Source organism: Dromiciops gliroides, chromosome 6, assembly GCF_019393635.1.
Source record: "Dromiciops gliroides isolate mDroGli1 chromosome 6, mDroGli1.pri, whole genome shotgun sequence".
Taxonomy (NCBI): domain Eukaryota; kingdom Metazoa; phylum Chordata; class Mammalia; order Microbiotheria; family Microbiotheriidae; genus Dromiciops; species Dromiciops gliroides.
Window position 1 is genome coordinate 121,260,258 of NC_057866.1, and position 17,155 is coordinate 121,277,412.

At 38.4% G+C, this 17,155-nt stretch overlaps 1 protein-coding gene across 1 annotated transcript; it reads right to left on the reverse strand.

The window, feature by feature from the left end:
* Nucleotides 1-745: 745 nt before the first annotated feature.
* COMMD8 (COMM domain containing 8) lies at nt 746-14,692 on the reverse strand. Its single transcript, XM_043971925.1, has 5 exons — nt 14,525-14,692; nt 13,434-13,589; nt 11,432-11,584; nt 7,919-8,074; nt 746-6,421 (listed from the first exon to the last, which is right to left on the reverse strand). Exons 1-5 carry the CDS (start codon nt 14,588-14,590, stop codon nt 6,401-6,403), a joined length of 552 nt encoding a protein of 183 aa, XP_043827860.1. The 5' UTR covers nt 14,591-14,692; the 3' UTR covers nt 746-6,400.
* Nucleotides 14,693-17,155: the final 2,463 nt, after the last annotated feature.

Sequence of the window (17,155 nt, forward strand, 5' to 3'; positions counted from 1 at the left end):
TAGAACATACATATGTTTATATATTATAAAAGGAAAAGAAAAAAAAAGAATAAAAAAGTCAATGCAATTGTCTTGTACTCAAAATGACGTGCCAAACTAATGTGTCCATTTATCCAACTTGTTCACATTCCACTGTAAATATGAGTAGCAGAGGTTGACCTGTTTATCATTCAGTCTCCTGATTCTAACCACACCTCCTTCTACCCCTTTGCTCCTCGCCCACGCTCTGCTCCCTACCTTCAAAAATGTGTTGATAATAAAATGATGAACATACAAAAGGTGTGGGCTCATTTGTGGTTCAAAAAATAGCTCATCGAGGTGTCCAGAGATGGCAGTTGTACCGATACATCTATGCTTCACTGGGCAGATGGATTCTGGTATCTTGGGAAACATTTCTTAGTTGCAAGTGAATGTGCTGGGTAAAGAAACTGGGTTGAAAAAAGGGCATGCCAGGACTAGGTGAGATGAGTTAGGAGGGAAATGTTATGTTTTCCCCAAGCCCCTCTGAAAGATGATAATTTGCAGTTGCTGATCTATATTGGGAGAAGGGTTTTCCTCACTGGGAGTTCCCTATGCCAATGGAATCACAGGTCCAAATGAAAATCAAGTGGGGAAATGGGATTAAAACAGTCATTCTCACTGGAAAGGAAACATAACACACACACACACACACACACACACACACACACACACACACACACACACACACACACACACACATATTGAACCTCACAAGTCTTCCAGATAATATAAAAGTAATTATTTCATTAATTTATTCAGCATGGAACATTTACCCCAAAGATTATGCCATTATGTACAGAACAGAGGAAGCAATCATGGTGCATATCAGAAACAGTTCCTGCTCTAAAGAAGAAGACAACCATGTTGAAATTTGCCCATGGACAGAAAATTCAAAACCACGTATCATTAAGTTCAACATTACTACCAAGAGATACAGAAATGCTAAGGGGATGCAGGACAGTGAAATTATCCAACTTTTCTTTCCATGTGGCGCTCACTTCTGGGTGTCTAGTGCCATGGGCCCATGTGTTCTTTCCTTTTTCTCTCCTATTAATATCTTTTTCTCCTTACTCAAATACCCACTTTTCACCCTCTTCCTCACCTAGTCCTACCCAACCACCATCTATTCCCTTCCTATTCCATTTGCCTTGCTTAGTTTATAACAGAATTCAGAGGGTTTTTTTTTTTGTCTAACTCATTTAGAATTTTCTTAAAAGAATATGGAATTTGCCACATTTTGGAAGACAGTGTACCTGTTATATTTGGGGGCTGGGAGGAGAGGAAGAAAATAACTACTTTGGCACTGGCCTCATAGCCTCAGAAAGAGCTGAGAAAATTAGGACAGCATTAGAGAAAGGTATCACGATTTTAAAGACTCCCTGCTCAGGGAGGTGTTAAAGCTGGCTAAAAGCAAAGAAAGTAAGAGAACAGTATATTCAGCAGAAATCTGAGGCTATCAATCTGTCAATGAAAACAAAATGTTTATTTAAATTTTAAGTGATTACAATTCAGTCCTTTTCCAGTGCTTCATAACAGTGTGAAATTTTCAATGGCTTTGCTGGGGGAGTATGAATCCTAAAAAGTCCATCCATGCTGGGAAAACTTCCAATGTAAACGTAGCAACAGTCTGTCCATCATCTCAGGGCCAGCCAACATAGCAACCCTTTAAGAAAATCTACTAAATCTTAGTGGGCCGGAGATCCCAATCAGTGAAGGAAATAGTCATAAAGTGTTTACATTATCTCTTTGTTACAGTAGTAACTCCATGAGGCTAGGTTTTCATTTCCTCATTTTACTGTTCTGTTTTGTTTTTCCATCAAGTCTCTTTAAAACAATTATTGTAAACACAATCAATAAACATTTCAATATACAAAAGGACAAGAGGGCAACATAAGATGGAAGGAATGAAACAAAAATTTAAGTGCTAAGAACTTTATAAATATCCCATATAATCCTCACAACAACCCTGAAAGGTAGGTGGCATCATTATTCCTTTTTTATAGTTGAGGAATAAGGCAGAGATCAAAATTGACTCGCCCAGAGTCACACAGCTGGTACCTGAAGCTGGATCACACCAGACTATGGGGCCAGAACTCCATGTACCACACCACTCAGTTGCCTCTGATATAAAATATAAGTCTCTTATGAAGATTTGTTGTGTGTTGTTTTTTTAAGAATTATTCTATATTAAATAGGGTAGCCAACAAAAGTAGCATCCTCTTATGCCCTTTGTTTTATTTACTGTTAAAGGAATAAAAGAAGCAATGAAATTCAAAGCCAGTGGTTCAGGAGTTGAAAGACTTGGGTTCCTGGATCACCCTGAGCTAGGAAGCGTTTCCTTATCTTGTAAGATGATGTTGGAGAGAAAGAATGGAAACTAGATGGCCTCTGAGGTCCCTTTGAGCATTAGACCTACAATCCTATAGGTTTTTCTTTTTTTTCCAGATATATCACCACCCAATAACATGCCATCTTCACCTTCCTTCATAACAAATGATTATGTCCTGTCTAGCAAAATGAATCAACACATTGGCCAGATCTGAGAATGTAGATCTGTTTTTCCATCTTGAGTCCATTAACCCTCTGTCAAGAGGTGGGAAGTAGGGTTCATCAGCAGTCTTTTGATGTATCATCCATCCACTGCTTTGATCACGGCTTTCAAGTTGTTTTTCTTCACACAAATGAGGAAACTGAAATTCGGTTGCTGGTGGCTGAACTATAGTGTCAGAGATGGGGTTTGAACCTGACCCCACAGCATGCATTCTTCCTGCTATACTCTGCTATTAGTTTTAGTACGTCACTTCATCTTCATGGAAGTCATTTTCTTTATAAAATGAGGGGTCTGAACTAGATGAGCTCTAAGGTCATTTCCAGCTCTAAAACCTATTATTCCATGAGGTGAGATGACATCTCACACATATCCTGGGCTCTCAGAGAAAATGGTCTGCACTATGGGGCTCAGTGAAGCTAAGATGCCCTGAGGAGAGGGGCACAAAGAAGTGGGAGGCCAGTGAAAAGGAATGTGAAAAAGGACTGATGAGGCCAGTCTTCGAATAGGAAAAGAAAAGGAAGCTATGTTTTCCCACCCTCACTCCTACACTAAATGACCCAGTTCTCTCAGGAGCAGAACTCAAGAGAGTACCATTAATATTATAGTTAAATTACATTATGGATGAAAATAGATTTAGGGAGCCTGGCCTAGGAATCTAACATCTCCTCAACAGGAAAATGTACTGAGTTCCATATAATTTACAAAACATTATTTGGAGTACAATCTGTCCTAACCTAGAACACTGGACTGATCAGAGTTCTAATCATGTGACCATTCCTTATCTGTAGAACTGGGATAATAATTGCCATGCCTTTATCACAAAGCCATCATAAGGACCAAATGAGATGTTTATAAAAAAGATTTTTTAAATCATGAAGCATTATACAAATTTAATATAACATTGTTGAAGGCAACATGGTATGGTGCTGAATAGGTAAGCACTTTGTAAATAAACTGATAAGCTAAACAAATATAAAATATGACATTCTTGTTTAGTATGTTGTTTGTAAGAGATTACAACTGGTATCAAGTGATTTTTCTACAACACGATCCTTATCCAAAATTGTTTGCTGAAACCTGAAAATTGACAAAGCACATCGTCACCTTACCAAAAATTATTTACAGTATCATGCCTGTTGTCCAAACAGTCAAGATACTGAATCCTTTTCTTCTTATGGCCGGCTTGTACCTGAGATCATACATCTACAACAACGAGGGCCTACAGAGGTCAGCTAGTTCCAACCCCTCATTTTACCATTGAGCATACAGGAAGCTCAGACATGGGAAATAGACTGACCAAGGTTCCCCAGAGAAAAGTCAGCATTGTGGAAGGTTGGACCCAGGTCCCAAGATTCCATGTCTTATATTCTTTCCACTATGTCCTACCACCTACCTTAAAACAGGGCTGAGAAAGCAGCAGCACGGCCTAGAATTTGTTCCAGGATTGTATCAGGGGATTTTAAGATTCCAGAGCTGCCAAACCCCAGATGTTTCGCACCAAAAAGAGACCTTAAATATTTTCTTCTTTTGAGTTTAATGAACTTTCCCAATAGAATTCCTATTTGGTTTCATTTGGCATATATGTGGGCTTTTCTGTATGTAGAAAAATGCAATGTGGTGCAGTGGGAAGTGCACTAGAGTCACCTACATATCACCATGACTTGGAGCAACTCACCTCCTCATCTGAGAATCTATCAAATGATTCATATAAAACATGAAAGGGGTAAGTCTATTGGGCCTCTAAGGTCCCTTCTAGGTCTCTATCCACAAACCTGCATTCAAATCCTGCCTCCAACACTTACTAGCTACATGAGCATAGGCAAGTCCCTTAACCCGTCTGCTTCAGTTTCCCCAACTGTAAAACGGAGATGACTATAACAGCTGCCTTGTGGGGTTGTTGTAAGGATCAAATGAGCTAATATTTGTAAAGTGCTTTTACCATAGTGCCTGGCACATAGAAGATAAAATATAAATGCTAGGATTACTTTTAAGCAACTATGAGTTTGCCAGGCAACATACTAGACAATGGAGATACAAAAACAAAACTAAAACAGCCCCTGCCTTTTAGGAACTTACATTCTTCTGTTAAGGAATAAAGATGTATACATATGAGTATATACAGCACTGGGCATCAGCAGCTAAGGGTATCGGAAAAGGCCTCGTGTAGAAGATATCTGACATGAATTTAGAAGAAAAAAGAGATTAGGTGAGAGGCAGCTGGGAGGAGGGGATCCATCTCTGGCATGAAGGACTGCCTATGCAAAGGCAGGGAGACAGGAAGTGAAATGTATGAGAACAGCAAGGAGGCTGATTTGGCTAGAATATAGAATATGTGAAAATGAGTCAAGTACAATAAGCAGAGAAATACATGCATATCCAGGCAGTTGATTTAACAGAAAGCCAGGGGAGATGGCTGGTGTGTTTGATGATAACGTTAGTAATCCAGATCCTGGTGGGCTTAGACCATAAGGTTGAATTTAATTAGATGAAATTTAATATGGTTAAATACTAAGTCTTTTTTTTTTTTTTTGCAGGGCAATGGGGTTTAAGTGACTTGCCCAGGGTCACACAGCTAGTAAGTGTCTGAGGCTGGGTTTGAACTCAGGTCCTCCTGAATCCAAGGCTAGTGCCTTATCCATTGCGCCACCTAGCTGCCCCTAAATACTAAGTCTTAAACTTAGGTTCAAAAACTCATCTTCACAAATACAACATGGGGGAACTATGGCTAGAGAGCAACTAGTCTGAAAAAAATCTGGAGGCTGAAGCAAGTTCTATACAAATCAAGTGGGATATGACAGCCAAAAAGCTAACGTGATCCTCCTATGTGGCACTAAGAAGCAGAGAGGGAAAGGTGATTGTGCCACAGTAATTCAAGATTTCTCAGGCCATGTCTGGAATACCATGTTCAGTTCTGGGCTCTACAATTTCTGAAGGAAACTAATAAACTTTAAAGTGTCCAGTTTTTATTGTGCTTTACTAGAGTAGGAAATTAGGAGTTAATGGTGGATGTCATAAAAGCAGATTTCAAGTCAATGATTAGGGTTTCTGAACAATTAGGGCAATCCAATGAGGAATGAAGTGTCTCAGGGCTCAAGGAATCCCCCTCACTAAAGGTCTTCAAACAAAAGCTGGATATTCCCTTGTCAAATATATTGTATAGGAGCATCTTGATCAGTTAAGGTTCCTTTGTATCTCTGGGATCTATAAAAATGTGCACACATGTGTATATGGATTTAAATAATATAGAGCCATAAGTGCTAGATGACTTATTATAGATTTATTTTTGAAATATTTTAAAAACAATTTATAAATTGTATATATGTATATCCATGTACATGTGTGCATATACATGTGTATGCACATATGTGTACACATACATAGATATAAACATACACAAGGAATATTGCATTGTTTTAAAATTAGATTTTAAACACATTTGAAATTATTAATCCATCACTTAGGACACTAGTATTTTTTTTTTAAATGGGACATATTTGTGCTTAGAATATTAACTTGATGTATTTAGTACACACAATAGGGTATTTTTCTAAACAGGTGTATTTCTAAACATTTCTCTACAAAATGATAGATAAAACAAGTCTTTAAAAATATAAAATGCTATGTAATTTTTCATATTTACTTTTTTTTTACACTTTTCACACCAACCATAGTAGCTTTTCCTTTCATCTTCCTAATCTCAGATCACTGCTGCCTGCTCAGATCAGCATACTTCAGTGTATCTCTTGAGTCTCTGAGCATAAGCTATTCTTGCTGCCACCTCAGTTGTAGCAGTAAGAGGCTGATGATTCTGATATCCGTCCTCTCCAGTCACTTCAACTGCAAGATGACCTTAAAAGACAAATTGAAGGAAAGAGTCAGGTTGTCTCATAATGCAAAGATGGGGAAAAAGTATGAAGAACTATCATGACTGATGACTGATGTGTGTCATTCACTTTAGGGACTGGGTTGATGAACACAGTTTTACTTGTCAATCACTGCTGTTGAGCGCATTTTGTAGCCTACCTAGAAACCCTATGGTTCAGAACTAAAAACACAGAATGTAATTACTGGGAGGGCCCTGAGAGCTGATCTGGTCCAACCCCTTCTCACTGACAGATGAGGAAACTAAGCCCCCCAAAATTAAATGCTTCTACCAAGTCATCAGGCCTTGGCTCCAAGTCTAATAGCCCTTTCATTGCACTCTACTACCTTTATTCCATATTACTAACATTAGTCTCTATTTTACAACACTATTAGCCACAAAATCAAGTCACATCAAATCAATAAGCACTGATTCAGTGCCTACTTTGTGCTATGTGCATGTTGGAGATACAAAGAGGGGAAAAAACCTGCCCCTTCTTTCACAGGCAACACACGCAAACAACTATGAGTAAATAAGATAGAGACAAAATGGAGATAACCTATAGAAGGAGGGCACTAGTATTAAGGGGGATCAGGAAGTAGGATTTTAGTTGGGACTTGAAGAAAGCCAGGGAAGCCAGGAGATGGAATCTCTACCAGAGCAAAACACTGACACACATACATATGAACACCAATTCTAGGTACTTGGTACTTGGTTTGCTAGTGGATACACAGACCTATCATTAGGGACACAATGACAATTACAGGAAGCATAAAAAAAGTTGGAGCCTATTAGGAATTGAGATGGATGGGATAAGAGGAATGGGACAAGAAGGATCAGTTTGTGGTGAAGGTGGTGTGGTGTCCACTTAGCCCAGCTCTTACCTAACTGGGCTGAGCACTAATGACAGGCACCAGAAATTATTTTAGGTCGCTGTTGTTACTTAACATCTGCATACCTGTGAATATAAAGTGCTCATAAAGTGCTATCTTAAACATGCTGTTTTTATTCTAATTCTATTGTAAGAAATAAAAGTTTTCTAAGAGTTTTCCAAACGGAATACTTCCAAAATCATTTTAGCTCAGTTGTAAAAGATAGATGCTGGATACTTTACTTATAAGAACCATCCTATAAGAATAATAGTCAATAATAATAACACCTATAGTTAAAAATGTCTAGTTTTATTTTGAATAGGCACCAAAATCAAACAAGAGCAGATATGATAAATTATGTTCAGAATTAATAACATTTTGTATGTGTGTGTATATAAGCCACAGTTATTAATTCATTCCTTCACTACAAAGAAGCAGATTATTTGTCAACAAAATCCTTTTCCAACTCGTTGTAAAATATTAAAGAACAATAAAGGAAATAATAAAAACAAAACTATAGTTTACTCATGCTGCTCTAAGGATAATAAACCCCTGAAAATTAAAACACATAAGCAAACTTAAACACAAAACTGTTCAATAACATGATAATACCTTATTAGCTGCTTCCAACGAATTTATTAAATTCTGAAGTTCTTCTTTATTCATTTCAACAGAATATTGTTTAACGTCACCATTTTCCTTTACATCTAGATCAAGGTTCAGAAGTGGCACTTGCAATGTGGCAATCTTATCACTAGAGAGAGCAAGCTATTTAAAATAAAGAACATAGTAGTTAGGGGGGAAAAAATCAAACAAGACTATATATTAATTATACATTTTGAGCCTTACAGAACACCATATTTTTACAGGGTGACTTTACCTGCCATGAAGTGTTGAAGAAACTACAAGGAATAAATGAATCAAATTCATGTAAAATCACAATCATGAGGTTTAACTAATGAACGGGGTAAATGTCAGACTACTTTCTTTTATGCCTTCAACAATTACTAAGTGCCTACTATGAGCAAAAGCAGAAAGTCCTAGTTTGCTGCTTCATTCTGGCTTGGAAGGTGGCCATGGGTTCTCACAGGTCAGAAAAGTCCAGCTGAGCACAAGTTTGGGCAGCTTTCAACACGCTAGAAAGGCTTCAAGTTTTGGTAACAGTCCTAATCTGACTTCTGAGGACCAGCCAAACTAAGTATGAAGAGGCTCCTGCCCAAGAAGCTTCCCCCTTGAAGTCTTTGGTCATAACAACTCATGAAACAAAAACAAATACAAAATGGCCCTCGGTACTACATGATCACATTTGTTTTTGTTGGGATAATGCTAGATGGTGATAAGAATTACAATTTTTAGGCCATATATAAACTTTGACTTAGTTACCAGCACTCTAAATGTGACATCTTTCTCAGATGATCAACAAAGAGGCCTGCTATTTTAGCAACTGAATCACCTTGATCCTGACATTTATATTATTAACGAAACCAGAAGAAAAAAGTTGCAGCTAAATGGAAAAATGACTCACAGGTTCTCTTGGAAAGGGAAAAGAGGAACTGGTAGAATGCGTTTGGTCATATACTTAAAAGCAGTAAGAAACATTTTATAGGATATGTGGTCATCTCAAAAAGCAGTACTCATTAGTATTTGCAAAACAACCACTATGAAAATAACTGCAGCCTATTTAACTGATGGCTATTACAGATGGTGAAGAGGTTGAAAAACTATAGAATTTGATAAGACCCTGATATTTGGTAACTTCACTGCAAACACAGCAATACGTGGAAATGAAAATAAACTGGAAAAAAAAATGGATGAGGAAAAAGAAATGAGAGAGGCTAAGACCTGGAGGCTATACAGAAGCCTTCTAAGTAGACAGCATTAATATTTTTATCTTCAAGAAAACAACTAACAAATATTCATCATGATAAAAATATCATTAATGTGAAACTTTTTAGATTTTAACAAACAGAATATGACCCATCACTGATGAATCAGCCATCTCCACTGACTCGTTTCAGCAAAATTCAAAGCTAGAAGTTTCAAGTGAGAAAGACATAGGGTGGATAATGGACATGATATGATGCAAACAAGTTACTGATACTGGAAATTGGGTAATGAACAGAAGGCACAGATTATAATAATTTCATACAGATATTTAATCAGTGTAAATCACAGGCCAAAACAAGGAAACCCAAAGAATTTTAAAAGAGCTTTAATCAGAAAACTTGACTTATTTTCCAAAAGCAAAAACATGGCAGCCAAAGACACCACTAATTTAGACCAGGGCTTCTTGAACTTTTTCTACTCACAACACCCTTTCACCCAAGAAATTTTTCTTCAATCCCAGATATATAGGTGTATAAAATAGGTAAACATAACCTTTTGCTGTTGCCAAATTTTTTTTGACCCCCACATTCAGTTCCAAGACTCCATGTGGGGTTGAGACCCACAGTTTAAGAAGCTAGGGTTTAGGGGGCAGCTAGGTGGCGCAGTGGATAAAGCACCAGCCCTGGATTCAGGAGTACCTGAGTTCAAATCTGACCTCAGACACTTGACACATACTAGCTGTGTGACCCTGGGCAAGTCACTTAACCCCCACTGCCCCACAAAAAAAAAAAAAAAGAAGAAGAAGCTAGGGTTTAGACTATACTCCTTTGAAAAATCATATAGTGCATCAACAAAGAGTAAAATAAGCTTAAATAAAGCTTTGAGAGAAACCCAATTGAGTAGTCCTTTTAACAGCATTTAATAAAAATCAATGGAGAACAATGAAGAAAAGAAAACAGAAACAGCCTTCAAAGATTACTAAAATAAATTACTGACTGAAGTCAACAGAGCAACCATTCTTAGAGTCTAAAGTCACAATCCCAGGTGTGCTTGGAGGAATTAGAAATAACACTAAAGAGAAGAAAAACAGAATAATCAACTGGAATAGACCAAGTATCTAAAGGTGAAATCTATGACAGGGGTAACCCAATTATGAAAGCATTATGAAATAAATTTACAATTTACAAGGAGGTGGTAGCATTTTAGTTGGGTAGAATTAGCTGGGTAGGAATTCAATGGTACTATAGTCCTCTCCAATATCACTTCATATAAGAAATTTTTCCAGTACTCTGAACAGGATGGTAACAAAGATTTCATTAAAAAAACAAACCATAGCAGTGTAACAATTTCTTAAATTCTGCCCATTCCAGGTAAGGAAGAAGGAAGAATATTTCAGATAAGAAAAAAAAAAGTGGGGAAAACCCCATGGAGGTATTTAAGAACAAGGAATGTTTGAAGACGAATTCCAATCTGGTTGTCAGACCTCAGATAAAAGAAGATAGAGAAAGAAGAGTAATTTTGAACACAGGGTATTGAGTCAATAGTGATGCCACAGAGAGAAACCAAGAGGAAAAGATAATGTTTTAGGCACTTTTTGAGTATGAGGTGTCAGAGAGACAATCAGGTAGATGTGTTCTATAAGCAGTTGAAGATGCAGGATGGAACTCAGAAGAGAAGTCAAAGCTACAAAAATAGATCTGGACACCATATACATAAAGCTAAGAGTTTAGCCACTGCTACAGAGAGGATATATAAAGAGAAAAAGGGCTACGGACAGAATTTTAAACACCACCACATTAAGGATAGTTTCTTAGAACTACTCCCTAGAACAACGAATCATCTACCACTTACCTAATATTTATGAGGTATAAATATTTTAGTCATCTAACTCATACTGTTGTTTTGAATTCGGATTGCAAAACATGTATTTGACTATTTTAAATGTAATTACATGCTTCTATTTAAGACATAAAGAAAAGATATGGATTCCAAAAAAACTGTTTATCCAAACATGGTCTAAAAAGTATATACTTTAGGGGCAGCTCGGTGGCACAGTGGCTAAAGGACCAGCCCTGAAGTCAGGAGGACCTGAGTTCAAATACAGCCTCAAACACTTGACACTTACTAGCTGTGTGACCCTGGGCAAGTCACTTAATCCCAAGTGCCTCACCAAAAAAAAGAAAAAAAGTATATACACTTTAGATACATAATGTAAAAAGGAAGAAACAGCAATTTTACTAAGTTTCTAAGTCATCAAAAATAATTTAAACATATACAATTTCAATTATATAGTCTTACCTTTAACTGCCAATCAAAATCCTGTAACTGGGCAGAGGAAATGGCAATTATTTCTCCTAAGAGAGCTTTCCTAATTTCATCTTTTCGACTTTTCAAACACTTCATGATTGTATTCTGATGATCCGAGCTTAAGTGATTCAACTGCTCAATCACCTTTGAAATTTTAAAAAATGTTTAAAATTAAAAAATAGAACACGCATTTAAAGGCAAAATCAAACAACATAGTTGGTAATGGTTAATAAGACATAATCTGGATAATTCTGGCTGATATTTTCAAAATTTATACTTCAATCTTTCCTAGAAGTTTTTGGAAACAAAAGTTTTATCCCAAACTTGGGGTGTTCAAATTTCGAAATGAAGAAGCCACAACCAGCCAGTTAGAAAATGCAGAAATTTTTGTTCTTCAGATTCGGTTCAAGTTCAAAAAACACTGGGTGTGTTACCAGAGGACCTAAGGTTAAATCCTAGATCTGCTACTTACCCTGTGAGCCCTTGGGAAAGTCACAACATCTATGGGTCTCAGCTTCCTCATCTATAAAATGAAGGGGCTGAGCTTCCTAGCTCTAAAGACTATAATCCATTTGTTCTTATCTATTTATTTACCCCCAACTAAGTAACCTAAACACATGAAAATGAAACCTGTGGAGAGTGTGTGACAAATCCAAGTTCTTACAAAGTGGCTGCCTCCCATTGCTTCATCCTCTGGTATCAAAACCTCAGTGAACAATGTCCAAGGGGGCCGGATATAATTTATGAATCAATAAACTAAGAAATAAACATGGCTAAACATCTCCCGAGCACATACTTTTTATAAACTATAAGCTTATATTAGGTGCTTTAGGGGATACAAAAATAAATTACACACATTCTCCACCCTTAAGGAACTTGCATTCTAGTAGAGGAAACTGGCTATGTATAAAATAATTAAGAAAAAGATGCATTATAACTTGAAGCATGAACCTATAAGAATAGTGTCAGAAGGGGCAGCTAGGTGGTGCGGTGGATAAAGCACTGGCCTTGAATTCAGGACCTGAGTTCAAATCCAGCCTCAGACACTTGACACTTAACTAGCTGTGTGACCCTGAGCAAGTCACTTAACCCTCATTGCCCTGCAAAAAAGAGAAAGAAAGAAAAAGAATAGTGTCAGAAGTACTAAAGCTCAGAATGAACTGAGACTGATGAAGAAAAGTAAACATAACAAAATGTTTTTCTTTTTTAAAGTCACATTGGAGAAACAGAAGGCTCATAGTAGGAACAAGCCTGCTCCTCCCTGGGGACTGGACGATGATAACTAACAACAGAAAGAAGGCAGAGCTCTTCAATTCTTCTTTTGCTGACATTTTCTCTAACAAGGAAGATCTTCCAAAGTTAAATAAAGACGAAGTAAGAAAGCATCCAGTGGACCTTGATGAATTCAAGTCATCTGACCCAGAAGAACTACATCCTAAGCTACTGAAAAAAAATAGTAGAGGTTTTGTGTTTTGGTTTTTTTGCAGGGCAATGAGGGTCAAGTGACTTGCCCAGGGTCGCACAGCTACTAAGTGTCAAGTGTCTGAGGCCAAACTTGAACTCAGGTCCTCCTGAATCCAGGGCCGGTGCTTTATCTACTGTGCCACCTAGCTGCCCCCCAGAGGTATTTATTTTTAAATATTCGATCACTCAAAATTTTAATATCTGTGTGGCTTTGCTAATTATTCTGAATTCATAAGGTTTTGCTGTGTCATAAACATACATCAAAAAAGACATTGGCTTCATACCGTATCATAAATTGTACCAGGGCAGCTAGATGGCAGTGGATAAAGCACCGGCCCTAGGAGTATCTTAGTTCAAATCCGACCTCAGACACTTGACACTTAGTAGCTGTGTGACCCTGGGCAAGTCACTTAACTCTCATTGACCCTCAAAAAGAATTAAAATAAATATAAATAAATTGCTCCAGAATTAAGCCAACAAAAATCTAGGATTTTATTACAAAAAAAAAACTACCTTAAGGTGCTATTACCTTTTCAAAATCTTTATTTTTACCAATGACAGTTTTGAAAAACTTGGAAATATCTTCCAGGACATTAGTCCATTCTGTTGAATCCCAAATGTTGTCATAATCCTTAAACTGAGGATAAGCACGGCCACAAACACCATCAATTACTTTGTGAAGGAGCTATAGAGAAAGGGGGTAAGGTGATTATTTCATTAAATCGGATTGATACATTTGCTTTTACTCTAACACTCACATATTCTAAAAAACGACCCATGATATAAAAGATTTCAAAAATCTAAATATTTTCATATAACACTGGTTTATTGGAAATTTATTCAAATGTTTCAAACATTCCAAAAAATGTTACTTCTCTAAACACCCAAAAAGTAGGTGACAAGTATGTGAATTTCATTTCTGGTCTTTTCCTACAGATTGTAAAACTGCTTTACCAAAGTATCTCCTTTTTATAACAGGTTTTGACTAGAAACAGTCTCACAGTAAATCATATTATCTATCAAATTCAAACCACTTCTTCTACCTCTTACTGTCAAAGATCTGTAAACTCCTAACTATAAGGTCAACAGCCACACCTGCTCTCCAAATAACCAAAGTTTAAACCAACTCCTTTGTGACCTTTTAAATCACGCACTTCTAACTTAAATCCAGTTACATTTGGGCTAGATATGAGAAGCCCAGAGCATATGATGATGTGGATAGAGAAGACGTCTAACTTTATAGGTTATCTGATTCAAGCCCTCCTGGCCCAGCCCTATTTCAAGGGAGAAAAAACGAACTTTGCAAAAACAAAAAACCTTCGCTAAGGAAACGTTCCTTGTTAGATTCAACCCAACGTTTGGTTTGCAAAATCCGGTCACCTTAAGTTATGACTGTTCGTCATCGAGCTTGGGAGGGCTCGGAGGGGCAGGAGGCGGGGCGGGGGTGGGGGGCCCCCGAGCTCAGTTGACACCTCACTCTGCGGCCTCCTCAGCCTCCCGCTATTCTGAACTCCCCATTCACTTCTATACCGGCGAGAAAAAGAAGGGCAAAGGCGGGGGGGGGGGGTGGGGGGGTGGGGGGGGGGGCGGGGAACGACTGCACTGCCACCTTCGCCTCACCTTGGGCCCGAGCTCTGCGGGCAGCTTCTCCAGCCCCCGCAGGGACAGCTCCTCTTCCGCCTCCATTCCCCACCGCAGCTCAGAGACTCCCCGCCGGCCAATCACGTGACACAAGCCCCTTTTCCCTGAAATCCCATAGGCTCAGCCGCAACGAGCCGCTGCTGCGCTCACGTGATCCCCGGCAAGCCCCGCCCTAAGTCCCCACGGAAAAGGCGGGGGCGAGATTTGCGCATGCGTACCTCTTAAAGGCCTCTTTTTCTTAGTGGTTTGTAAGGGAACCTGGGATATTGACCTAGTCTTCTCATTTTACGGAGGAGGAAACTGAAGCTATTTGACTAAGGAGAGGCAGTGCAATACAGTCGAGAGAGAGAGAGAGAGAGAGAGAGAGAGAGAGAGAGAGAGAGAGAGAGAGAGAGAGAGAGAGAGAGAGAGAGAGAGGAGAGAATTGTTGTTTAGTCAAGTCCAGCTCTTGGTTACCCCACTGACCATAGCACGCCAGACCCATCTATCTTCTGTTATCTCTCAGTCTGTCCAAGCTCTTGTGCGTCCTTTACATGACACTGTCTATCGGTCTCATCCTTAGCAGTTCCTTTCTCCTTTTGCTTTCAGACTTTCCCAACATCAGTCTTTTACAAGTCCCCTCTTTTCATCATGTGGCCAAAGTACTCAGTATTTGGTCTTCCAGTGAAGAGCCTGAATTAATTTCTTTAAGTATTAGTTGATTTGATCTCCTTGCTGTCCAAGGGACTCCCAAAAGTTATCTCCAGCACCACCATTCGAAAATGTCAATTCTTTGGCGCTGAGCTTTCCTTATAATACAATTCTCACATCCATACGTTTCTACTGGAGACAGACAGATAATTTATTAAGCAGACCATGATAGATAATTTTTTAAAAACCAATTTATTAAGCACTATGATCAATAGTAAAAAAAAATTAAGAATTTACTGCGTACTGATTATGACAGTTTTTTCCAGCTGTAGATCAATCTATGATCTTTTCATATTATTTGAACACAATAAATAAGCCTCTAGACCCAACGTATCCAGTATGAGTAACCAAAAAGGCTTTATTATGGGGCTGTCGTTTTTTTGAGATGGGCATGGGAAGGCTTATTGTATTGTGGAAAATACACCTGCTGTGGAATCAGAGGACCTGATTTCAAATCCTGCCACAGTTATTTACTGCCTGTGTGGCTTTGGGCTCTCAGGGCTTCACTGGGTCATGGATTTAGGGCAGGAAGGGAATATAGACATCTGCAAGCGCAACTCCCACCCATTCCCCTACCTTTGCAAGAATTTCCCTGCCAAGAAACAAAAACATTTCTTTCTCAGAGACAAATCAATGAAGAAAGAAATTTTAAAGACTTAGGGAACTCAGTACCATAATTATCCAAGCCACTCTATTAACTTACAGGAAGTGGAAAACTTGTGGTGTAGAACTCTCCAACATAAAGATGCTTGTACTTTCAGTCTGCTCCCTGAAGTATGATACAAGGTTGTCAGTAAAAAGTGAAGGGAGCAAGAAATGTAATGGAGGTACGAGGGTTGGAGGCTGGGAAATGGTTTGGAACAACCTCAGAGTTGAGTTGAATGTCATATATAATTGGTAAGAGATAAAAAGAAAAATGTCAGGCAGGAAATAATAGAAGTTTAGAGTTGGAAGAGACCTTAGTGGTCATCTAACTCCTTCATTTTATATAGGAGGAAGCTGAGGCCCAGCGAAGGAAAGTGACTTGACTGTGTGTACTAAAGGAGAGGCTGCTTTTGGGGGCTGGTTCTGCAGGGAAGTATAAATTGATACAAATATTGCTTGCTATGCATGCCTATAGTAAAGATGGAGAAAATAAAGGGAATAAACTCCACTAATGGCATCTGTCATTGGAGATCATTTAGACGTGAAACACAGTTGCAGATGAATAGTATGAATTTATAATTGACCCAGGCAGTATAGTTTTGTGGCTGAACAATCTAGAACAAGAAGGACCTGATTTTCATAGAGATGATAATTGAATCCACATGAGTCAAAATTACCAAGCCAAATAGTAAAAAAGAAGAGAAGAAAGCCTAGGACAAACCTTTGAAGGACACCCACAGTTAGTAAGCACAATAGGAGTCAAGTTATAGAGAAGAACCAGGCAAACAGATAGAAGGCGAACAAGCGGAGAGCAATGTCATGAAAACCTAGAGAAAATAGTTCAGAGCTTGAAGAGAGAACAAGAAGGATGAGGAGTGAGAAAAGACTATTAGATCGGGCATTGGTCACTTATGGAAGAGCAGTTTCAGTGAAATAATGAGGTTGGAAATGGAATGATGATCATTGAAATCAGATATTGTAGATGTCCCCTTAACAAGTTTAGCCTTGAAAGGAAGCAAAGCATAGGATCATAAGTAGTGAAGATGGTCAAATACATTGAGAACTTTTTGAGGATGAGGGAGAAATGGGCATGTTTACAGATAATAGGGAAGCAGCCAGGAGACAGGAAAAATCGAAGAGCATTGAGACTGTAGGGATGACAGAGGGGATGATATGCTAGAGATAATGGGATGGAATAGGATCACTTGTGCATGTCAAAAAAGAAGGCAAGGAGAACCACGAGATATGAAACAGGAATGAAGGAGGAGATAGCAG

Excerpts from the sequence above, each read along its gene's own strand:
- COMMD8 (XM_043971925.1), bottom strand. The coding sequence starts at position 14,590 with ATGGAGGCGGAAGAGGAGCTGTCCCTGCGGGGGCTGGAGAAGCTGCCC. Across the intron at positions 8,075-11,431 it reads ATTTTGATTGGCAGTTAAAG|CTTGCTCTCTCTAGTGATAA; the intron begins GTAAGACTATAT and ends TATTTTAAATAG. Across the intron at positions 6,422-7,918 it reads CGTTGGAAGCAGCTAATAAG|GTCATCTTGCAGTTGAAGTG; the intron begins GTATTATCATGT and ends TTGTCTTTTAAG.